The 25,832-nt window shown below is 42.2% G+C and overlaps 1 protein-coding gene across 5 annotated transcripts in view; it reads right to left on the bottom strand.

Annotated features, from left to right (window-relative positions):
- Positions 1-1,157: 1,157 nt before the first annotated feature.
- Positions 1,158-25,832, bottom strand: part of LOC308093269 (uncharacterized protein) — a 94,635-nt gene continuing 69,960 nt past the window's right edge. For 3 of the 5 annotated variants that reach the window (XM_080439542.1, XM_080439545.1, XM_080439546.1), the window contains 14 exons: positions 24,692-24,828; positions 18,988-19,135; positions 17,766-18,102; positions 16,966-17,112; positions 15,900-16,278; positions 15,036-15,170; positions 14,007-14,199; positions 13,642-13,723; positions 12,589-12,852; positions 11,158-11,250; positions 8,513-8,578; positions 5,297-7,648; positions 3,836-3,964; positions 1,158-1,335 (listed from right to left, as the gene is read on the bottom strand). In XM_080439542.1, the coding sequence (XP_080295668.1) occupies positions 1,309-1,335; positions 3,836-3,964; positions 5,297-7,648; positions 8,513-8,578; positions 11,158-11,250; positions 12,589-12,852; positions 13,642-13,723; positions 14,007-14,199; positions 15,036-15,170; positions 15,900-16,278; positions 16,966-17,112; positions 17,766-18,102; positions 18,988-19,135; positions 24,692-24,828 (4,489 nt within the window). In that variant the 3' untranslated portion in view covers positions 1,158-1,308. The remainder of the gene's footprint in view (positions 1,336-3,835; positions 3,965-5,296; positions 7,649-8,512; positions 8,579-11,157; positions 11,251-12,588; positions 12,853-13,641; positions 13,724-14,006; positions 14,200-15,035; positions 15,171-15,899; positions 16,279-16,965; positions 17,113-17,765; positions 18,103-18,987; positions 19,136-24,691; positions 24,829-25,832) is intronic. The other 2 variants (XM_080439543.1, XM_080439544.1) reach the window with 2 other exon arrangements.

Below are 25,832 nucleotides of genomic sequence, written 5' to 3'. Positions count from 1 at the left end.
TTAACAGCAAATAAGCTCTGTATTTGCATATTGCTAATGGCACATATCGTATGTTGTGAATGAGTAATTCAGACCAACAGCAAATTGGAGGGAAGCCAAACAAGGTCTATATTCACCAAGTACCAGGATGGGCAATCAATGTTTTAATGTTATTCTAAAACACCCGTTTTTTTCCTGCATAAATAGTAATGTTTGATGAGATGATCGAAATAGGTGAATAAACGTCAGTCTTTGCCTGCACTCCTAGCAGTTCCAGTTGGACTGAATAGAGTCCCTGTACTTCCCAGGTAAAAAATAATTGGTCATATGTATGCCCAATAAAAAGGTAAACCTCATATAGAAATAATATCACTTAAAGGACGACTTCACCCATTTTCAACCTATCTTCATATAATTGGTCCTCACTAATGCTCATGATAAAATGGTAAAAAAAACGAATTCTACCCTGTGTTCTATTCTACCCATAGGAGGGCTGTGGACACTTCAGAAGCCTGCCTACCAGGGACATCATCATTAGGCAGATATTTCTTATTTTTATTAACGTGAGAACAATGGCTTCCATTATAGCATGCCAACTTTCCAGGAATAGAAAGCCTGCCGTTTCTATTAGCTTGGATTCCCCATCGATGATGTCACTGGTAGGCGGGTTCACGAACTGTTCACAGCCCTCCTCTGAGACACAGACGGGGTAGACAAAAATGGTACCATATTATAATGAGCATTAGTGAGGACCAATCATATGAAGAAAATGGGTGAAGTCGACGAGCAACAGTCCGCCCTTGAAGTCACAAGGTTGAACACATGGAGCTCACCACTCACAGTCTGTATGCTAATATGATATGGTATGGTTTGCACTTTGAACACACAGTGTCATCAGGTCACTGCATGTCCTTCGTGGTCACTGCCGTCGCGGTGGTTGCTCGCGGGACTCGGCCGCCGTGGCTCCCGGTCAGCTTCTTGCCGTGGCCCGGGGAGCCGGCGGACGCCAAAGTTCTGCCGCCCTTGCCGCCGCCCACCGGACTCACCGAGGTGTGGAGGAGGAGGGAGGAGGAGGACGGGGAAGGAGGGGATGAGGAAGAGGAGGAGGGGGAGTTGGGGGACAACGAAGAGGAGGTCCAAGAGGAGGATGAGGAGGAGGAGGAGTAGGAGGAGGAGGAGGAGGAGTAGAAGTTGCACTGGGCGTTGCGGGCGTTGGAGGTGGTGTTGGTGGGGAGGGTGAGGTGACGCTGCTGGCCGCCGCCGCCGTCGCTGCGGGGGCCGTGGGGGCGGGAGGGGCTCAGCGGGGCCCGGGGGTCGCCGCCGCCGCCGCTAGCGTGGGATGGAGACGAGCCGGGGCTAGACGAGGAGGAGGAGGAGGAGGAGGAGGGGAGGAGACGACTCAGACTGAGAGATGGAATCAGAGACTTGTGAGGGGACGGCGAGCTGACAGGAGGAGGAGAAGGAAGAGGAGACAGAGAGGAAGCCTCGGAGGCAGGAGAGCCGGGAGGAGGCAGGAGAGCCTGTTTGGAGTGGCAGGAGGTAGCAGGAGGAGGAGAGGACAGACAGGCAGGAGACTGAGGAGACGAGACGGAGTCTTTCCCAGACGAGATGCAGGAGGAGGAATTGGAAGAAGCAGCAGAAGAGGGAGCAGGAGAGGAGAGGTTTGGAGGGCTGTGAGGAGCAGACAGACTGACGGACGACTGTTTTCCAGAACTATGACACAAGGCTGGGATCTTAGAAGCGGGTAAAGCAAGGAAAGTATGGTTACTATCCCCAGCTGCTGCTCTAGCACCTCTGCTGTTCGCCTGCGGACAGAGACCACGGACCCCAAGTCAGCACATGGACTCAACATCCCAAAGGGGGAATGGCAATTAAAGGGATAGTTCACCCCCATTTTTTTTCTTTTCGCATTCCTAAGCCAATAATTTGATGACCGGCAGCGGTTCCAGTAAAAGACACAATGTGTCTCCTACCGGAACCATTGCTCCGCTGGTCATCAAATTATTGGCTTAGGAATGCGACAAAAACTAAAGAATATACATGAATTCAAGTCTTTATGGGGTGACTAATCGATAGAAAAAAACTATTCCTTGGGTGAACTATCCCTTTAAAGCAGACTTGTCCATGCCAAGGACCCCCACATAGCCATAGCCTCTAGCTGCGGCCCTATACCAAGTATAGAGCCCTGGGGGACTACGGTCAATGATGGTAGGGTTTAAGTGGTTATGAAGTTCAATGAGCAGTGACATAATGACATTGAGTGACATTTAGTAAGCGGCAGCTCAGAAAATAACAAGACAATGACAAACAAATAAACATAACAGTCGAGAGGTATAAGAACAATAAATGAGTTGCAGTTCAACCACCCCAAAGGATGGTTGAGGTGCTATATACTGCAGTATCTCTGCCATACAGGGGCATACTGTTAAGCCCCTGTATGTGTCTTTAGAGGTTCTCTACTGGTTATTTGGTTAGTTGGTTTGGCTAAATAGCACCATTTTACAAAGGTGCTATACACCACCTTTAAGATGGGCGTTAGCAGTTAGCACCAAAAGATGTTCCCCTATGATTACGAGCCAAAGAACCACTTTTAGTGCTATCTAGCATCATTTGTGTTTAGTGTGTACACACCCACAGACTCATGATGTGAAAAAGTCTTTAGGGCGAATGTAAAACGTGGCAGTACACTGTGTCTTATGAAAATAATGTTACTGACCCCCGTGCGTTACAGGATGGCATACACACTCACGCTATCGGGGCGTAATCAATATTGTACAGTAATGCTTAATTTATAAAGTGTGAATCAGACTTCAATAATCCTACTTCTGGCCAGTGGTTTTCGAACCACTTTGAACTACTGTAGGACCTGCATGGAAACCATGGCTCATACTGTAGGGTTCATGTGAGCTCTTTCTCCCACTTAAACACTTAAAGAGAGGTGGTGGAGAATGATTGTGTTCATACATCCCAACAACTACTGCACTACTTACTGTTGGTGAACAAAATCTTTACATTTTTACATAGTTAGAATGAAAAAGCTTATTGAAAGAAGTGACTCAGGGTGAAGAGGACAGTAACAGTGCAGCGACAGGAAAAGGAAAAGCACAAAAAGAGAGCAAAATACTTTAGGATAAAACACGGCCATCACAATAGACACACTGAAGGACAAAAGACAGCAGCAACACAGCGAAGCTGAGAGACATTACAACTAAACACTGTACAGAAAACAGAAAATTGCACTTCACTGAATAATGACATAAGGATGGACAGACAGGACACTTCTTGGTAATCTTCTGTTTGGTACAGAAAGTACCAAACATCATGTTCAAACATCATGTTCTGTTGAAACCAAACCTAAAGTACTCTAGACCAAGCGTTCCCAAACAGTGGGTCGGACCCATGTTTGTGTCACGGACCAATTTTTATGGGTCGTGAGTAAATATCCTCTTTTTTCCGTTTCCTCCATAAAATAAATAAATATAATTTCAAAAGATTTTAAAAAGTTTAAACAAAGAAAATCGAAACTTTTGAACAATTAAACACAATTCCACATTCCAAGTAATTCATAAATAAAATGTAAAAAATCTAATAATTTCTATAAATAAATAAATATTTAAGAAGTAGTGAAAATAGCCGATCTACAAGCTCAGAGAGTGCGCGAAGCGACGCGTTGTGAGCTTGTAGATCTGCTATTTTCACTAGTTTGGGTCCCGGGCAAACGTCAAATGTTTCTGTTGGGTCTTGAGCTAAAACGTTAGGGAACCACTGCACTGAACAACTTTGAACAGAGATTTCCATTCAACACTTGGTCAAACTGGAATAGAGCGGACGTCCTCACTCCTCAGGGTAGAACTACCTGTCTGAAAGGCCTCTGGGGGTCCGGCAGACTCTGCTGGTCCTTGGCCGATTTCTCTGGCGAACCAGAGGAGGGCGAGTGGCGAGACCTGGACCGCTGTCCGGAGGAGGGGGAGCCGCCAACGGAGGTCTAGAACAGAGGCAGTTACATGTTAGAAGTGATTACGTTACACTGTAGATCCAAGTCAAATGTTGTGTTTGAAACGCACACCAAAGCAGGACATTTATGTAGCGTGCAAGATATGGTCGCTATCGGGTGGAAACCTTGCATGTCCAAAACTTTTTAAGAAAGGGAAAAAAAGAACCTGTGTCCCAATGTAGTTATTGTCTCACTAGCTGTAATATTTTTCATTGGTTAAATATTCATGAAACACATGAAATACAGACCCATTTTCAACCTGGCATCCCTATTGTTATAGATGAACATTTTCACATATTTCCAAAAATGTTTGCTACTTTTGTATGACACTGTCATACAATGATGAAATGGAGCATTCATTTATTAATATATATATATATATATATATATATATATATATATATATATATATATATATATATATATATATATATATATATATATATATACAAATAAATTAAATACTATATGGAAATACAAGGTTTCTGCCCAACAGCGACAGTATAAGAATACAAGAGAAAGAGGTGAATTGTCGTTGTGCCCACATAACAATTCATTTCCTAGTAACACTCACATTAGGCACACCATGCATAAAAACAGACAGAGGTTTTCAAAGCCATACATCATTTCTTTTCTACAAGGAAAATAAATAAAGCAACATCAAAGTGACAGTTCTCCGATGAGAATGACATTTTGATAAGTCTGTCAGCCAAAGCGCTCCCAAGCTATTTAACCTTAGTAGCATCTACAAGAAATTATAAATCTGTGCAGTCAACTAAATGATGTTTCATATTAAAAGGTAACTCAATCATAAATTGGATACATTAGAGATTAGAGATAACTTTCAGTTCCTAATATTTGGCAGTTCAATCAACAGATTATCACAGATTCGTTACATTTTATTGAGATTCTGCTGAAATGTTTATTTTGACATGAAATACTTATACTTACTTACAGGTATTTGTCACAATGTAGTGACAAATGCCTGAAAAAACTACTTTTATCATTACATTGTTAGCATTCCAAAAAAAATATCATTTCTTGTTGAGTGCCTATGCGGTAAGAAGGGACCGATTAAATAAATAAATAGAAACAACAGGAAAAAAAAAACACATAATCAAAAGAATCAACAGCTCCAAACTCACAATTCTGCATCACCGCTAGTAGGCAGATGTAATTTCATTTTGGGGGGTAAGATCAATGAAATGTAGGATTCATAGCAGCACAGACAACATACTTGTTGCATTCAGTCAGTAACAGCAGAGACCCAGCCACCAGCAAGGTTTAAGCAGTAAGTGAAAAGGAACTTTAGACCCGTCAGACCTGTCTCTTGGCAGATGTAGCCACAGTCTCCTTGGGAGGCTGCGCTTTGGCCTTCTTACTCTGTGGCGGCTGTGGGCCCTTCAAGATCTGAGAACCCGGTCTCTTGGAGGGACTTTTCTCCCTTTCTCGCCTTACTTTGTCTGTGGGTTGAGGGTCTTCTTTAGAAACTGTGGTAGGACTTGAAGAGACGGTGGATGAAGGGGAAGAGACGGTGCCAATGTTGTCCACGCTTATTTCCAGCTGTTTGATGGACTCTTCTAGGCTAGTTATTGAGTTGTATGCACTCCTACAGAGCTCTTCTGTCCGAGTTGGTGACTTTGGATGACTGGTGTTGATAGACGACATACCATTATTAAATGTGTCACTTTTCCCTGACTCTGTCTGTCGTTTGATGCTGTTGATCTCAAATCTCCTGGTCTCCTTTGACTCCTTCAACCTGTTCTCTGGTGCTAACTCTTCTTCCTCCTCGTAGACGACAACCTCAAGAGTTTTCTTCCCTGGTTTCGACGTTCCTGTTCGAAGGGCCTGGCTGATGGCCGCCAGTTTGTTTTTGGGAAACTTGAATTTGAACTTCTTCTTGGTTTCTGATTTACAAGGAGAGCCTGATTTACCCATGTCTTCAGTATTGGGAAATATACTACTATCAAGTGTTTTATGTTTTATGTTTGCCGTCACCTCAAACTTTGCTTCACTTGTTTCACTCCAACTCTGCTGACTTTCTTCTCCGTTTTGTTCCTCTTCATACTCGATACTTGCTGATGGTAAAATCCTATCTAGGTCCTCCTCAGACTCAAAAATTGTGGAAAGACGCTTGTATGCAGACTGGATGTCCATGGGCTCATTGAAGACAATGATAATAGGTTTATTGTCAAAGTCATCATTGTGATCACAATCTTGCTCCCCCTGCTTTTCGTTTGTCATGACGCTCTGCACCTCTGGGCTATTAGCTTTGGCTGTGTCCTGGTGCTCAACTTTAGACTGCACCTTTACTCTGTTCTTTGACATCCTGAGAGAAAACTTATCAGTTGGGGGTGGGGGAGGGGGAGGACCCTCGTCATCAAACAGATCAGGACTCAAGCTACAGCCTTCATCTGCATAACTCGATTGGTCTCTGGACGTCTGCCGTGGTGCTTCATGGTTCTGCTGTTGAGAACTTGGGCTGTCGGTGAAACTAGCGGAATTTGGGGCAACGTTGTGGGTGGCACTAACAGATATACACCCCTGACTCGGTTCTGTGGCCTCTGACACCAACCCATCAGTTGGAACGTTTTCTTTTTGTAAAGTTACGACGACTGTCAAATTTGACTTCTTCCCTGCCACTGCCGTGTTTGGTGAAGACAACTGTTTCTGTTTGTCCTCTACCTCCTCATGTTTCGCATCAAAATGTGGGATATTTTCTTTTGTTTGTAAAGTTACAATTGTCGTTAGCATCACCTTCTTGTCTCGTTGTACTGAGTTCGGGGTCTGTATTTGCTTGACCACTTCCTCCTCAATCCTCTCATCCAGACTCACCGGACTGATATCAGCAAAAGTTTCTTTTTGTAAAGCTACCACTGGTGGTAACTCAACCTTCATTACTGTTGGAACCTGTTGGACAATTTCCTCCTCATTTTTGATTTGCTCAGGACTTGGCATATTGGCTACAAGAACATTTTGTTTTTGTAAAGTCACAATTGTCACAATGGTCTTCGCAGTTGGTACTGGGTTTGGGGAAAGGACCTTTTCGACACCCTCCACATTTTCTTGGCAAGGACTCGTATCAAGAGTAGGATCATTTTCTGCTGATGGTAGCTCCACCACTTTCCCTGACACAGCTATGTTTTGATCAGGCAATTGCTGAACCAAATATTTCTCTTCCTCTATTTTCTGATCAGGACAACTGGCATCTTTCTCAGCTTCTGTATCCAGAGCGATGTTTTGGACAGGCAACTGCTGAACCAAATGTTTCTCTTCCTCCATTTTCTTATCAGCACAACTGGCATCTTTCTCGGCTTGTGTATCTCGCTCCAGAGCAATGTTTTGGACAGGCAATTGCTGAACCAAATGTTTCTTCTCCTCCATTTTCTGATCAGGACAACTGGAATCTTTCTCAGCTTCTGTATCTTGCGCCAGTCCAGATCCCATGGTCTGATTATCAGAGCAGCAACCACCTTGGTCAGCCACCACTACGGGTTCTAGCTCAGAAGCTACCTGGTGGTCATATGTTATTAGCTCAGGATGATGTTTTAGTTCAGGAGGATTTTGATTGGCCACCTGTAAGCGGGGTGGTGCCCTCTCTTCTTCTTTGCATTGGGTATTTTCTTCTGGTGCTGGATTATGAGCGGTCAGCTGTCCAGTGACATAATACATGACCTAAAAAGAACAGGGAAGGAAGGGGAGAGACGAGAACGTTATCATCCTGTTGCTTCTCTTCAAGTCTCTAAATATATAAAATACAGAGATTTTAAACAGAGATGTTGAAAGATCCAGTCTACAGTATGTGTTGTTTTTGTCTGTTGTAAACTGTGCTCCACTGTACCAAATCAAATTCCTAACATGTTCACATGTCATGACAATAAAGTCTTCTGATTCTGATTCATGTTGTTCCCAAGTACAATAGATACAATATACATTTTAAACAGAGGATTTGCTGTCACAATGCTGTTTCTAGCTCCCCGTCCATTTTTCTAGCTGGGCTATAAATGACAAATTTATCTGATTGAACAAATGAAAACGCCACCAATTGAGAGAGAGGTGGATCCTGCAGTGAGGAAAATAATGTCACATGATGGTAGAATGTACAAAGATGCATTAAAAAGGCAATTTAAGGAGAAAAGGGAATTGTTGTAGTTTGCTGGCAATTTATTAGAACTTAAATAATGAAATGTAAAATGTATTATTAACCACATGAACTCTAGCATCCTTATACTGTGTATGTCATAATAGGCTAACATTCGGCAAAAAGAGGCAAAAAAAGGAGGTGCCCAAATACCCCTGGGATGCTCAACAATAGGGTTTAAGTGGTTAAAAGATTAGAGCAGTGACTTGGAGCTGGGTAAAATTATTAGCTTTAGAACCCACATTTTACCTTCCCCATTAAGGTAAAGACAATATAAAGATATGGGGAAGTTTGCCTCCTGTAGAATTAGCTTTAAAAAAAACAAAACACCTCCTTGAACCACCATGTTCATTGTAGAGGAGGTATATTTGTACTAGGGAAGAAACGTGGCATCTTACCCTGGGACTGACTGCTGGATTGTTGTCATCTCTGCTGAACAACGGGTTGTCTTTCCAAAGCTGAATCTAATTAGTAGGACAGCATGTTAAATGGATAGTTCACCCCCAAAATGACTTTTTTTCCTATCAATTACACACCCCATGAAGCCTTGAATTCGTGGAGATGTTTTTGTTTTTGTCGCATTCCTAAGCAAATAATTTGATGATCAGCGGCGGATCCGGTAGGAGACACAAAGTGTCAACTTTGTGTCTCCTACCAGAGACATGCGACAAAAACGAAAATGTCTCCATGAATTCAAGGCTTCATGGGATGTGTAATTGATAGAAAATAAGTAATTTTTTGGGTGAACTACTCCTTTAAGGATGAACTGGGGTACAAATCATGATGGTTTCAATTACAGCATGCTTTACTGTAGTTATCAAAAGAAGGACAGAGCAGCCAAGGTGGGTTAGAGTACCGTGATCTCTTTATTAATCTCCCAACAGGCAGGCGACAGAAAACGACAGAGTCCACAGGCACCAATGGTGGAATGAAAAAAAAAACAGTACAGCCAGGAAATCAGCAGTTGAGAGTACCAGGGATGAGAAACCGCATGGAATAGTGGAACATTTTCCTGGTTTTATAGCAGGAATCAGCGGTAACAGGAAGTGGAAGTGAAGGATTGATTTCAACAGAAGAACCCACATCCTTCAGTTTTATCACTGGTTCAAAAACCATGCTGAAGACACAGATGCAGAATAAGAAGCAAATAGTGGAGTAGAGATAGATGCCATTTACACCCTAGTGGTGGAAGAAGTACTCACATTTGTTACTTAAGTAAAAGTATTAATACTGCAATGTAGAAATACTCTGTTACAAGTAAAAGCATTAAAAATGTACTTGAGTAAAAGTATAAAAGTATTGGCATGAAAATATACTTAAAGGATCTACACCATGAATTTAAAAAAAATATTTGATATTTAATATCATATGGTGTATGTCCCTCAAACCTTTTTCAAAAGGTTTGAGCCTAAATCATCACTCAGATATACTCATCCCAAGTCAATTGTCTCTGGCTTATACAGCACTTTCAGCTGCAATACCAAAACGTCCTTTTGGGCAGGGGGGGCTACTGAGCAATTCTGTCTGGCCATCATCAATGCAATGGCAAGGCAAGTGATGTCACTTGCATTGCCATTCTGAAATGGCCTGTTCAGACACGCCCATTCTGAAAATCTCTGAAATGAGAATGAATGACTGAATGTTAAAAATATATATTTTTTGGGGTACAAGAGACACTGGGGAGCCCAAAAAATACCCCCCCCCCCCCAAAAAAAAATGAAATTCATGGTGTGGCCCTTTAAAGTACCGAAAGTTATGAAGAATGTCCCATGAGCTTGTAGATTGGCTATTTTCAAATAGCCAAAGTACATATACTGTAGGGCTGAAGAGGTTAATGTATGTATGTTTTTTTTTTATTATTATCGAAATTTACAAAGTAACTAGTAACTAAAGTTTTCAAAAAATTGTAGTGGAGTAAAAGTACAACATTGGCCTCTAGAAAATTGGAGATACTCCAGTAAAGTAAAAAAGACCTCAAAATTCTACTTAAGTACAGTACTTGAGTACATTCACTTAGTTACTTTCCACCACTGTTTTCACCTGGTAGTACATTTCCACTGCAGAAGGAATTAGCACCTCTCACACGGTCTATATAAGACACACTGTGCCAAAACACAACAATTTAAATGTCAAATTGGATCTCCCCATGGTAACACATCAAATTTCTCTGTTGTATAATCACAATAAGCCACTATTATGCTATGCATGAGGTGTTTTAGTCAGAAACGCAACCATAATAATATTTGGTTAAAATTAAAGCAATTATGCAATCGAGGCCATGATATATATCGTGATCATACCACACAATGGTATTATCACAAAATACCACAACCTCTCATGTATTATTGCTGAATGGGGGATTTGGAATGCGAAAGTTTTCAAACCACTGCTGACTTGTTAACCTAGGAATCCTTACTGTATTGTTGCCATCTAGACATGAAAGATGCGTAATAATGTATCATCTGCATTAGAAAATGAAGATCCATAAATGGGATAAAAGAAATTCAGCTTCTTTGAGAGATTAAGATACATTCATCTATAAAGGCTGAATAAGCGGTCCATATCATAAGGACCGAGCATCTCATGGTAACCAATAACATTCTCAGGCTCAACAGTGTGAGAGTGAGAGTGCGCGTGTGTGTGTGTGTGTGTGGTGCGTGTGTGCGTGTGTGTGTGTGTGTGTGTGCGTGTGTGAGAGGGAGAGAGGGAGCAAAAGAGAGTGCGAGCGAGTGAGAGACAGAGAGGTTGACAGTGAGAGAGAGAAAGAGAGCAATCTATCCAAATAAATTTTTATTACAGTTAGTATAAACCACAAAACAGGCGAGTATTAGTCAAAGCATTAAGACAGCTTCCGGTGTCTCTATTATGCCTATGATTATAGACATAATTTCTTAAATGTTAAATATAAGCTCACGCTGAATATTAGAATTTTGTTAGTGATTTTGTTAGTTTTATACTATTAGGGATTTTGTTAATGATTTATTTTATAGTTTAAATTCAGCTGTGAAGGCTTGGGCGCGGTTAACAGATTGCCTGTCTTTACCTTGGGGTCAATCTCTCGGCTCTGTGGGTCAGAGGCTGAGAGGTCAACCACACATCTGCTCCCTATTTCCCTCAAAGTGCACTGCTGAAACACCTGGTTGAGAAGGGGTCAAAGGGGGCAAAAGTCACTGGGAGCGTGGCGGGGTTGAGGTTCTGTCCTTTGCTAGTTCTCGGCACAAGCTGTTCCTCGTTTGCATCTGCGTTCATTTAGTTACTGAACATCGAAACCTCTGGAGTTTCATTAACAGTAAAGGTCTGATCACACCAGGCACTATAACTATAACGATAACTGTAACTGTATCGTTCACCATTGTCTTCATTATAGCTGTGGTGCAGACTCTACAATCCACTTAAGTAAGAACGATTTTTCAAACAATATCTTTAGTTTATAGTTATAGTTGTAGTATGCTTGGGGGGTGAACGGCTCTTTAGCACTTAGTATGTGACAAATGTTTCAGGTCACAAGGTCACAGAAGTCTGATGTGTGAGAATGCGGAATCATAATCGGAAGCCTGATTTATACTTAGTTGTACGACGGTGTCCTGTGCCGAAAATAGCTGATCTACGAGCCCACGACGCGTCACATTGCGACGCACTGAGGGCTCGTAGATCGTGCTATTTTCGGCGCGGGACACCATCGTATGACAGAGAATACAATGCGGCATAAGTGTGTTGGAAAATGTGTGTTGTGGGGGGCACTTTGAACGGAGGGTTTGAGATGGAAGCCTGATGATGTTATACCCAGAGACACTCTTAATGACCTGCTTTCCTCCAACGTCTCCCAGTTGTGTTTTTTATATCCACGTTCACCCTAGAGCACTTCCGTCAGACGGCAAAATCCCAAGAGTGAATTTAACTCGGAGGGTGTATGGACCCACATAGAAAAGATTGTCAGTCCATTTTCTTAGCTCTCCGAGTTAAATTAATCCATTTAGACCTGGAAAGCCTATACTTTGTTATACCTTTCAATCCGGGAAGGCATCTGTGTCATTTTGGTTGTTACTATATATCGTCACTGTCGGGCAGAAAGTTTCAAATGTATATGTTTTTTTTTTTGTAAATTAAAGCCCTACTTCATCACACAAGAGTGTCACACAAAAATAGTGAAAATAGCAGATCTACAAGCACTCAACGCCGCGTTGTGTGCTTATAGATCGGCTATTTTCACTATTTTTTTAATTTTTATTAATAATAAAAAAGGAACAGTTTTGGGACTTTTTCCACCCCACAACAAGAATATATAGCAACAAAATTATAATTTGAATCAAAAATAGAAGTTTTTCCAAAAACGTTTTTAGAATCGGCCTCAGGTCTAAATGGGTTAAGAGACGGGATTAGTCTGGTAGCTTCCACCAGGTTATTGATTTGATTATATCGGTTTTATCTGAAGGTCAGAGAAGTTAGTGTAGCTGTGCTCCATGAATACACCTACCTGCAGTTCCTTCATGAACATGTCATCCTCCTCTTCCTCCTCCTCTTCTTCTTCTTCGTCTTCCTCCGTGTCGGACGATTCTGTCGCAGGGACAGAGGCGGGGCTGGGGTCCGGGGCCGCGGCTGGGGCTGGGGCCGGGGCCGGGGCTGTGGCTGTGGCTGTGGCTGAGAGCGAGTGGGGGTTCGGAGGCTTGGGTTTGACCTCTGGGGGCTGCCGTAGGGGTTTGTGCTGGGGAGTCACGACTGCCTCCTTCTCTTCCTCATCCTGGGGACAAACAGACAAAAAAATACTATTTAACCCATTAAGACCTGAGGCCGATACTACAAATGCCTTCTAAACCAGTAGTTCTCACACTTTCAAGATTCTTCAAAAATGTTCTTAAACTACATTTTTCCACATACATCAAACATTTTGCAATTGATTTTGCCCATGCTTTCAGCTGTAATCAATTCAATTTAGAAACCGTTTATGAGAAACAGCTTATTGGTGGATTATGTTAACATGTATGGTACAAGGAACGTGACAAGGTAGGTTGCTCTCTGCGGTCAAGAATATATGAAATACAAATAATATTTGTATTTGGCTATTTTACTAAAGAAGAAGAGATCTGATGGCAGTGAGTCATTTAAAAAATATCAACAGGAAGTGCAAAGATGATTGATTAAAATGTTTCCTTTGTTGTTGATTTGCACTTCTTCTGTGGGATGTAACATCAAAGTTTGAGGAGGAAACGGAAATCCAATAACACCACAGGAATTTTATTAAACTAGTTCCTCTTATCCCCCAAAATCTGGGACCTTGATCAAGCCCAGCCGGCTTGGTGAAGTACTGCAGTATGTAACTGTGCATGCCCGCATGCCCGCCCGCCCGCCCACCCACCCACCCACCCACCCACCCACACACACACACACACACACACACACACACACACACACACACACACACACACACACACACACACACACACACACACACACACACACACACACACACACACACACACACACACACACACACACACACACACACACACACACACACACACACACACACCTGAGCACCAACAGGGTCTTTTCTGGTGAAGATGACCTCTCCTGACCTTCCTGTGGTGAGACCTGGGCTGGCAGGGTAGAACCTACCAGAAGACAACAGCTGTAATGATTGTATTGTAAATGTAATATTATTACAATTATGATAGTTTATTATGAAGATAACACATATATATATATATATATATTCCTTGAGACAGTTCTAAATAGTCCCTTAAAGGTCTGTAACTGAACCAAATTGACTCATAAGGGTCCATTTGGTTGCCTTTGTACACACTCAGAGTTATGGGGGTCCTTGAAATTCAAAAGTTTGAGAACCACTCCTCTAGCAAGAGGTTTGATGGGACTCGACTGATCAACCTGCAGTACCTGCGTGGTGGCGGAGGAGGCGGAGACTTCCCAGCCTTGTCAGGACTCTGCCGGCGCTCTCTCTCCACACTGGGCCGGCGGGGTTTCTCCACAAGCGGCCTGCCGGCCCGCTCAGCGCCTGGGGGGACCGAGGAGGGCTCCACGGCAGGGGCCTCCGCAGGGGCCACGGCAGGCTGAGACACTTCTACTGGGGCTGAAGAAGAAGACACACCGCAAAATATATCTCTGTTGGCTGTCTGGCAGAAACCTCTCATCTCCATATTTTTACTTGTTTACTTGTTTTTTCCCGTAAATTCACCCATTGAGACCTGAAGCCGATTCTACATGTCTCCTAAATTTCAACAGTATTCTGGAAAAAGTATGTTTCTATATCAGTGGTGCTCAATCTTTTTCATGTCAAGGACCCCCAAAATTATATGTATTTGGCCGCGGACCCCCATCAAAATATTTTGTTCCAGGAACCCCCCAGAAGCAAAGATTTGAGTTAAAAATGTTCGCTTTAAAAATATATATATTGAAAGATTTGCACACATTTTCACGAATTTTCAAAAATAGCAGATCTACAAGCTCGTAGCGCGGCACTCGGTGCCGCGCTATGAGCTTGTATATCTGCTATTTTTGAATAGCCCAAAGTGTAAAATAATGCTTTTTAGCTCAAATCTAAAAATGGCACAGTTCCAGGTCTTAATGGGTTAATGTCCTACTTGATCATACTACAGCGTCACACAAAAGTATCAAAAGTAGCAGATCTGCCAGCTTGTAGATCAGCTACTTTTTGCTATTTTTGAACCAAAAGAAAAACAGCAGATCTACAAGCTCAAAACGCATCTCGTCGTATACGCGCTGTGAGCTTGTAGATCGGGTATTTCTGCCATTTGACGTGCAAAACAAAGTATGTAGGGTTTGTTTAGTATTTGACTGTGTCGTCTGTATACTCTAGAATGCCATGAACGACACAAAGTAACCAAGGAGCTGAACGTGTGTTTGAGTGAAGGTCTTTTTTGTCTTTATTTAAAGCTAGTAGCTGACCTTGGATAGAGGGTTTGGACTGGGGGGCGTCCACCTCATCAGGCAGCTTGGGAGCGTCCTCCTCCAGAGGGTCTGATGACGTCCATGACTCCAGGGGCTGCTCTTTGGTCTCAGTGCTGGGCTGCTCCCCTGGAACTATAGGTGAACATTTTGGCGGGAAATAGAATAACATTAGGCAAAAACAGAAGAACAATTTTGCGAGAAATAGAAGAACATTCGGCAAACGCGTTGCAACCCCGACGTGTTGTGCGTGACAGTGGCTCAGGAGGTACAGAGTAGAGCAAGGGTCCCCAAACTTTTAACCCATTAAGACCTGAGGCGATTCTTAAAAATGTTTTCTAAATCCCAACAGTTTTTTGAAAAAAATATAAAATATATTTTTTCACGATTTTTTCAAAAATAGCAGATATACAAGCTCATAGCGCGGCACTCGGTGCCGCGCTATGAGCTTGTATATCTGCTATTTTTGAATAGCCAAAGAAATCTAAAGTGACACAGATGCGTTCCAGGTATTAGGCCACCCCACCCAGACAAGCACTTGGAATTGTAGGCATTTACATTTAGTTTGACTCGGTTCCACATATACGTATTGTGAAAATAGCCAAACTACTTTAGTAAAGTACACACACACACACAGCAAAGAGCGTCAGGTTGGATTCAAACCCAGGACTGAGCCTGCGCTCTACCCGGTGAGCCCCCAGCCTTCATTTTATACAGTAGTGGTAGGATTTATGGTAGGATTATAGTAGTATGTACACCCTACAACCAATCACAACAAATGTCATAGTATCAATCAATCAATCAATCAATCAATCAATCAATCAATCAATCAATCAATCAATCAATCGTATTATAAAATGATACCTTGCTGAGTATGGTCCGAGGTGGGCTCTGGCTCTGTGTCACTTCCGGAGGAGGAAGGAGGAAGAAGGGGAGGAGGGGAGGGATCCTCTCCTGTGACTGAAACCTCCAGGTCTGGAATGGAGCTCATCAGGCTGGCCTGGGCTTCTTGGAGGATCTGCTCAAAGTCTGTGCTGGTAGTGCTGGCGGTGGTGCTGGGGGTGGTGATGGGGGTGGTGATGGGGGTGGTGGTACTGCTGGTGCTGCTGGTGGTGTTGAGGGGAGGCCGAGGAGAGGCTGTGGTTGGAGTTGGTTCAGGTTCACTGATGTCGGCGTCATTGTGGATGGTTTGGTGTGGTGTCGCCTCACTCTGGTTCCCCTCTGGAGATTGTCTCACTGTAGACTGTGGAAGAGAAACACAGACAGACAGACAGATAGACAGACAGCCTTAGTGGAGAAATGTTTAACTAAATCATACAAACAAGACAATTCAAATATCTGTCAAAGTAAAAAACACCGTTTTTAATCCTTCTAAAACTGATAGTTCCACTGCTAGAATTTTTTTGTCACATTGTAAAATACTCAATAAACACACCTAGTTCTGCATGCATCAGTATCACTCCGTCAACATTTGTTTACAATATTCGCTGTAATGTTCCATGGATGTAATACCGTGTATGTGTGCAACGTTTTACAAATCACTTTAAAACAAGGCAGATACCACAAAGGGTATACTCTGTACCTTCCATGCATTTGCACAGCAATGTACTTGTTTGTGGAGGCAGTCGCAGGGACTACTTTCTTGTATTTAAATTGATGTTAAAACTGTTTTAATTGGGATATGCCTATGAATTTCCTGTTGCAGTGTTGGTAACCCTTTTAGAAAAGCAATATGTCACGTGGTTTACGAGGCCGTGGTTTACAACTACAGCCTCTTGTGGTTTATTGCTTTAATTTGTAACTCTAGTCTGAGTGTGTACAAGTGGAACCGGACCCATACTGTCTTTTTAGTTCCCTTTGTACATTCTCAGAGCTAAATTATCACTAAGGATTCTACTGCACAGTGCACGGTAACATAGTGAACACTGACCTCAGTGTCTGTCACTGTGTGCTTGTTGACGCTAGTGTCTTCTGCTGAAGTCAGTGTGGTCTGGCTATCTGCTGGCTCTGTGCAGCAGTCTGCAGAGGGCTTCCTCTTCTGCAGGGCAGGGCTGTTCTCTCTGCTACGTGGGCTCACCTTTGCACAGCCAACACAACACTAGGGCTGTCACCATTATATTATGAAATTGCACGTTGACGATGAATTGTCATGCAAATAATTGCGATTGACGATTTAATTGTGTTTTTGTCGTTGAACACCGGAACATATGAATTAAAAAATCCATTTCTGTTTGGCTTTTAGGCTTTGAAGTTGCACAGGGCAGATATGACAAATAATCTAAATATAGCCTACAAAGAAATGACTGACATATTTAATAACTTTATACTTTTAAGAAAACATTAACAGTGGAAATAGTAGATCAGTGGAGATAGCAGTAATAGTTGTGACAGGCCAACACAACACCAGTGAAATATTTCCTGACAGTGAATGCTTATTGATGAAATGGCTGGGACTTGACTTGTATTTTCTATTTAATGCTGTGTTTTAAAATGACTGACTCGTGTTTATTACCCAGAGGATATTCATATACAAGGCGCAGTGGGACCAGTAGTCTACACCACTACAATAATGTGACGGACTGATGCCAAATCTAATACACAAGCGGCTTTCATTGATAGCCGATCGGAAATACCTTGGCCTTGTTGTTGTTTTGTTTGTTTTTTAGTCGTTGGTTTTGTTAATTGTGTTAGTGTCTTGTCTGAACACAAAATATATATTTAATCAAATACCTTGGCCACAGAGGGGGAGTCTCGCCCATGGGTGGGGGTCAGCGGTGGGCTCGGGTGGTGGTTGCACGACTGGATGACGGCCGCCGCGGTTCGCACATGGTGAGGCATGATGGGAGAGGCTGGTCCCGCCAACCTGCCTTCAGCCCGTGGCCCAGAGGGCACGGGGCTGACGAGAGGCGGCCTGACGGAGGATCGAGGTTGGGGCTTGGGGGAGTTTTGGGGAGTCAGGCTCCTGGTAAGACCCTGTTCTCGTTCCCAGGCCTCCAGGGGCTCCCCTGGGACTGGTCTGGCAGAGGTGGTGGACACGGGGAGGTGGGGGTGGCTCTCTGACACATACCTGAAGAGGGGGGTTTGAAAGGTGGAGAACAGAGATTGTGAGGATGGGATTTACAGTGTTTTTTTACATTTTTTTTTTTTTAATCTATACATTCACAAGCACCCTCAGCGCTTGCTACTGCAGCGTGCTGCCGCATGAGGGTGAGGGGACCCTGCTTGCACTTGAGCAGGGTCAAAACAGCGGAACATGGCAGTAATGTGTCAGACTCAGCAACAATACACATGTATTAATAGAGCATCTATGATCGCATTGCTAAAAGTTTCCATGGAGTTTAAACTGTTTTAATTTTGACCTTGTTTATGGTGACCAATTTCATTGTGTGTCCAGACTGTCCACAGTTTCCTGAGCTGTGCAACACAAATCTTAAAATACTACAAATATTTGCAGGAAACGAGTGTTGTGTGGAGGCAGATATGTAGGAATAGTTTTTCCATTCTATATTACGGGTAAATACGGGTGGAATAACTGTCCACATTTATCCTTTCAGGCGGCTGAACTACCACCAGTTAATGATTTATTCAACATGTTTATATTCAATCATTTTGGAACCCATTTTAATGTTCCCAAGACTATGATATCACCATGACATGATGTCATGACTCATGTATGATGATGACTACTACTAATAAACATTTTCTTTAAGTCCCCAGATGTTGCTTAAACGAGTTGAACAACATTGAAAAATGTGAAGACGATAAAAAATAAAAGTAGCAAGTGCCATAGATTCGCCCTGCAAGTCCATTTTTTCCAAAGCTAGCAACGTGAGCTTGTAGATCAGCTATTTTCGGTGCGCAACACGATGCGCAACCAAGTATAACTCAGGCTTTAGTGTGAGCGCAGCGTAAGCGGCGCTAAACCAACAGTCGCGTGTGTGTGTGTGTTTACCTGCGGAGGCCACTGAGGGCCTCTGTGAGGGCTTTGACCCTCTTCAACATGCTGTCCATCCTGTGAGGCTCCTCCTTGAGGAAACGCACAGCCTCCACCTCCACCCGCAACACCGAACGCATCTTCAGCTGCAACTCTGGAAACTCACCTGTAGAGGAGAAGGAGGGACGGCAAGAAGGAGGGATGGAAGGATTGGGGGGGGGGGGGTGTGGGGGGGTGGGTATGGACGGGGCAGGGTGAAGGAGGGAGGGATAGATGTAGGAAAAGACAGGAATGCAATGAGGGGTGAGAAAGAGACCGTTACATTTTGCTTATGTCATTTTGTAACATATTTTATACTTTTACTTGTAAAATAGAATTGACTGAATATTTAACTCCATTCAATCCGGGAACGCATCTCTGTCATTTTAGATTTCTTTGTCTATTCAAAAAATAGCAGATATACAAGCTCATAGTGCCACGCTATGAGCTCGTAGATCTCCTATTTTTGAAAAGTTGTGAAAATGTGTGAAAATCTTTGAATATATATATTTTTCAAGCGAAGAAGCAAAGATTTGAGTTACAAATGTTTGCTTTAAAATGTATATATTCAAAGATTTGCACAAATGTTCACATTTTTTTTTTTTGTAGATCTACAAGCTCATAGTGAGTAAATGTATATATGCTTGTATAGCTGCTATTTTTGAATAGCCAAATAAATCTTAAAATGACAGAGATGCGTTCCCGAATTGAATGGGTTAACGTGTAAGTTAATGTGTATGTGTATGTGTATGTGTATGTGTATTAGGGCATTAACAGAATAATCGAATATTCGACTATCAAACCACTATTCGACCACTGTACATCAAAGTCGATTATTCTATTAAAACATATATATATATTTTTTTATTTTTTATTTTTTTTAGTGGCTCAGGGATTAAAGCCAGAAAAAATCCCAAGACTGAAAAGGATTTTTAGATGGGGGGGGGGTGCCTGAAAATCATTGTCAGACCGGGGGGGGGGGGGACGTTGTGAAAGGGGAAACCCCCGAACCTTGCATCGGTTTATAGTGATGGGCCGATACCACATTTCTTCAATTCGATACCGATATTTTTGGGGGCGATTTTCCGATACCGATACCGATACCGGAACCGGAAACAGAATCAAACCGGAAACGGGACCGGAAATTGCCATACCGGAACCGGACATTGCGATAAACCGGAAACGGAAGTACCGGAACCGGAAATTGAGATAAACCGGAAGTACATGAAAAAGTATCGTTTATTTTTTTTAAGTATCGATACCAAACGATATTCAGACAATCGATCGATATATCGATACAAGTATCGATATGCCCATCACTATAATTTACCCCTGTCCTAGAATAAGACAGGGACAGGGCTGCCAACTTTCAGAAATTTCTAAGAGTGAGACTTTAACTGTCGGGCGGCGAATTTTTTTTTAATAAATAATAAAGGCTGGTATTATAATATGTTACTCTCTACCTCCCCCTACAGACTGGTATTATACTATGTTACTCTCTACCTCCCCCTACAGGCTGGTATTATAATATGTTACTCTCTACCTCCCCCTACAGGCTGGTATTATAATGTTACTCTCTACCTCCCCCTACAGGCTGGTATTATAATATGTTACTCTCTACCTCCCTCTACAGGCTGGTATTATAATATGTTACTCTCTACCTCCCCCTACAGACTGGTATTATACTATGTTACTCTCTATCTCCCCCTACAGGCTGGTATTATAATATGTTACTCTCTACCTCCCCCTACAGGCTGGTATTATACTATGTTACTCTCTACCTCCCCCTACAGGCTGGTATTATACTATGTTACTCTCTACCTCCCCCTACAGGCTGGTATTATACTATGTTACTCTCTACCTCCCCCTACAGGCTGGTATTATAATATGTTACTCTCTACCTCCCTCTACAGGCTGGTATTATAATATGTTACTCTCTACCTCCCCCTACAGACTGGTATTATACTATGTTACTCTCTACCTCCCCCTACAGGCTGGTATTATAATATGTTACTCTCTACCTCCCCCTACAGGCTGGTATTATAATATGTTACTCTCTACCTCCCTCTACAGGCTGGTATTATAATATGTTACTCTCTACCTCCCCCTACAGACTGGTATTATACTATGTTACTCTCTACCTCCCCCTACAGGCTGGTATTATAATATGTTACTCTCTACCTCCCCCTACAGGCTGGTATTATAATGTGACTCTCTACCTCCACCTACAGGCTGGTATTATAATGTTACACTCTACCTCCCCTTACAGGCTGGTATTATAATGTTACTCTCTACCTCCCCCTACAGGCTGGTATTATAATTTTACTCTCTACCTCCCCTTACAGGCTGGTATTATAATATGTTACTCTCTACCTCCCCCTACAGGCTGGTATTATAATGTGACTCTCTACCTCCCCCTACAGGCTGGTAGGGCCTGTAATAAAGGCCAATCAAAAAGAAGGCCATCAAATAAAACGAAGATTTTTTTAAGTCCACGGAAATAATGAATTTAACTTGAAGGTTAAGGATGATTTAATTGTAATATAGTACAAGAATAGTGTAACTACTGTATCTGTAAAATATAACCCATTTATTTCATAAAATTATGTATTGGGTTATAGCCTATTTGTCTCAATATTTGTCACATTCAGCCCTGGACTTCACTAGGGGTCACATTAATCACATTAGAATCACAGATTAGAGATTTTATGTATTTTCCCCTATTTTCTGTATTTTTCACTATTTAAAATATATAGTATTTCTTAATTTTTAATAATTATAGCTCGTAGATTGGCTTTTTTCACCATTAGAAATTGTTTTAAAATAAAAGGTAAACAGTTTTCCCAACCGACAGAGAGTCAGAGACAATATTTTGCCTATATATGGTTCTGTATTAGTGTATGAGTCAGTTTTAGCAGATTTCATTCTAATTGGCTACTGTAGACTGCCTATGAATTTCATGGGCCTGGGTAGGGCCACCTGGCCTGGCGGATATCTGCCCTGTTGCGCAGCAGCACGTCAGCAAGTGAAGGAAATGAATAAATACAAATAAACATAATGTTTTGATGGATAAATGCAAATGATTAAATCATATATATATCTTCGCTGTCAGGCCGAAACCTTGTATTTCCATATTTCAACTTTATGTTTTTTCATAAATGAATGCCTTACTTCAGCGGTTCTCAAACTGGGGTCCGGGGACCCCCAGGGGTCCTTGCAGGGGCGTAGCACCAAATTCTGGGCCCTGGGGACAAGGATTCACTGTGGGCCCCCCTATGATTTTTTTTCTTTAAAAAAGACCAAAAAAATACTTTTTTTTTCCTCTTTTTTTTTGGGGGGGGGGGGCCCTATTAACTCAGTCCCACTTACACCCCCCCTGTGACGCCCCTGGGTCCTTGAGGAGTTACATGACTTTAACTATGAGAGTGTTCCATTTGTACACTCTCAGAGTTAGGATTTCTTAGTATAGATTGGGGTCCCAGAGATAGCAAAGAGGTATCACATGGGGGTCCGTGGCCTAATGCTTATTAAACTGGGGGTCCATGAAATTAAAAAGTATGGGAACCACTGCCCTACTTCATCATACAAGAGTGTCACACTATAAGAGTAAAAATAGCCGATCTACAAACTCCCAACATGCCGAGATATGATGTGTTGTGAGCTTGTAGATCAGCTATTTTCACAAATTACAATTTCCTATAGTATTGTTTGTTGATTACTTTTCATGCAGTAATGCTATTTTATATTTCATTTCTTCCTTCTTTTTTTTGTATTAAAAAGGTCTTTAAAAAAATGGTCACTTTACTGTCATCTGGGGACCCCCCCCAAACAAAAAAATTACGTGGGGACCCCCCTGGGCCTTGTGGGTCCCGACACACAGGTTGAGAACCAGTGATTTGACTAACACTGCTAGTCACGGTTTGTTGTTAAAGTTTGCTGTCAATGACAGTCACATCAGAGCCTTCATTCACAACCAACGCCTCCATGATTTATGCTCGACTGACCGGTACGGCGCTACCACAGGTGGGAGTATAAACACAACAGTGCAATGCATGGTGGATAAACCTCCCCGCCTCCTGCCTTGAAAACCAATCATGATACCGTCACAAATGAAACACCGCCCAGAGTTTTGGCATTGACACCTGTATGGGTGATTTTTTTGTGAGTGACAAATAAATCCTCTCTGATTGGCAAACATAGCAATTGTTCCGCTGCTTATTTTAATGCAAGTGAACGTAAGCTAAGCATACGTTTATTGTCAATTACTGCTCCCTTCCCTGCAACAAATAATTATATCCTACCTGTTACGTGGTGTAATCCACTTTCGATTAAAAACAACAGTGTATTCCATTGTTCCTGTGATTTCATCGTTTGGACACTGCCACCATCCATACAGAGTAAAATCCATAACTTCAGCGGTAAATCCGTGCTACTTTAAGTCAGAATGAACGGAGCACAACTAACACAACTAACATTTCATGCCGTAAAAATAGCAGATCTACAAGCTCACAACGCGTCCCGTTCGTGATGCGTTGTGAGCGTTGGGAATGGAGCACTTAATGCATGCCGTAAACATAGCAGATCTACAAGCTCACAACGCGTACCGTTCGTGACCTGTTGTGAGCTTGTAGGTCTGCTATTTACCGCGCACGACACCGCCACACAGCTAAGTATATTGCTGAGGGCTAAACACGGTGTCGGGTTACAGGGGTTGTGACGCAGCACCAACGCAGCACTCTGAGCAGCTGATATTTATCGCTGGCGATGGATTATTTTTTAATTCTATGGGATGGTGGATGCTTTGTAATTTGGAGATCATTTTGAATAGCAAGTAGGCTACATTTTGATGACTTCGGTCATGTCATTGACACCGCGGGCATATACACATACCCCCCCACCCACTTTTTTTTTTTTTTTGCAGATCTGCACAGATCTCGTAAATGACCCCTAAAAAATCCTCACGACGGAAATCCGTCGCCACGACGGAGAACTTTAATCCATGAGTGGCTTTTCTACAGCAGACACGCAGCTGTGAGCTCTGGTGTGACGTCAACTCGCATTCCTTGAGTCGAGTCGTCAATGCCATAAAAGAAAAAGAAAAACATTTCAGCAGTTATAGCCAGTGGTGGAAATAGTACTCCAATGTTTTACTTAAGTAAAAGTATCAATACTGCAATTTAGAAATACTCTGTTACAAGTAAAAGTCCAGAATAAAACATTTACTTAAAAGTAAAAGTACAAAAGTATTGGTATCAAAATGTACTTAAAGTACCAAAAGTAGAAAGTGCTCATTACGCAGAATGTCCCATTTCACGTTTTCAAATGTATAAAAATCTTTTGAAAATAGCCGATCTACAAGCTCACAATGCGTCGCATCGCGACGCATTGTGAGCTTGTAGATCGGCTATTTTCAAATGGCCGAAATGTATACAGGGTTGAAGTGGTTAATGTATGTTTTGTAATAATGATCAAAATCTAAAAAGTAGAAGTAAAAGTATTGGAAATTGGAAATACTCAAGTAAAGTACAAATACCCCAAAATTGTACTTAAGTACAGTACTTATACTTATACTATACTTACTTATAAGTAAATATACTTAGTTACTTTCCACCACTGGTTATAGCAGCCCCGCAATAAAAAGTAAACAACAATGCAAACACTGAAAAATACAAAGACAACTGACTTTTGAGTGCAGCCAGGGCCTCGCCGACCCTCCTGAGATTGACGGCTCCCTCCTCCACATCCCTCAAGGTGACTGACGGCTGTGTAGGACTGGATGCAGACTCCCGTTTCAAATGCTCCACGTAGCCCTCCAACTCACTGAGAGAGAGAGAGGGAGAGGGAGGGAGGGAGGGAGAGAAAGGGGGGTGAGGGAGCAAATACAGACAGAGAATTAAAGAGTGGGAAAGTATATAACCACATGCACCCTAGCATCCCTATTCATTCAGCATGTCATAATGGGCCTGAGCTTGTAAATCAGCTATTTTTACGGGGAAAAAAACCTGGTCAACAATGTATATAGGATATTAGTGGTTAAGCAAGTAATGACTAATAGAGTTTGAATGATATTTAATGTACTGTAATACCCTTTTATTAACATAAGATGGCAGCAGGCGATTTTAGGTGAACTGTCCTGTTAACGCTCTAATTTATACAGGCACAGACATAGAGGTGCCGTTTTGCTCAGAACAGTAATCTGCTATTTCTGCACTTTGCTTTTATGTTTTTAATTGCTTCCAGGGATTTCCTAATTATCTAAGCATTCATTTTTGCTTACTGCATCAGTCTGACAACAATATCTTCTACAAACATGGAATGTTAACTTTTCTAAGACACCCTTTCATCAGAGAGGAGCGAAATGGTATTAATATAATCTAGGTAGGATATGTGAGTAATACCTGAGGCTTACTGCATGTCATATCGCTGTGTTTTCCAAAGAGGTTGGCTCAGGACCCACATATGGATCGTGGGCAGATTAAAACGGGTCGCCCATATACAGTACATTTTTTAAGGAGTCATAATAAAAGTACCCCAAAAGCCAATGGTGTTTTTGTGTACCGTAAGTGTCAGGCTGATGTGTAGCTTTGGTCATAGAATAGCACAAATATTGGTTGATCAGTCTATTCAGTTAACTATAAATTAACTGTGGGTGAGGAGAAAAACTAATTTGAAAGTGTGAGTTTCCTAAAGAACGTAATTTGAAAGGTGCTGTTCCTTTCCTGAACTGAACTGAAATGTGCCATTTGATCTGGTGCAGAAACTAAAACAGAGAACACATTTTATCGTGGTGAATTGTCACTGTGTTGATGACTGAAGTCTGTGTT

This window comes from Gymnoscopelus braueri (assembly GCF_963280865.1).
Source record: "Gymnoscopelus braueri genome assembly, chromosome: 10".
Lineage (NCBI taxonomy): Eukaryota > Metazoa > Chordata > Actinopteri > Myctophiformes > Myctophidae > Gymnoscopelus > Gymnoscopelus braueri.
The sequence above is the reverse complement of the archived record's forward strand: the minus strand, read 5'-3'. Positions and strand labels throughout refer to the sequence as shown.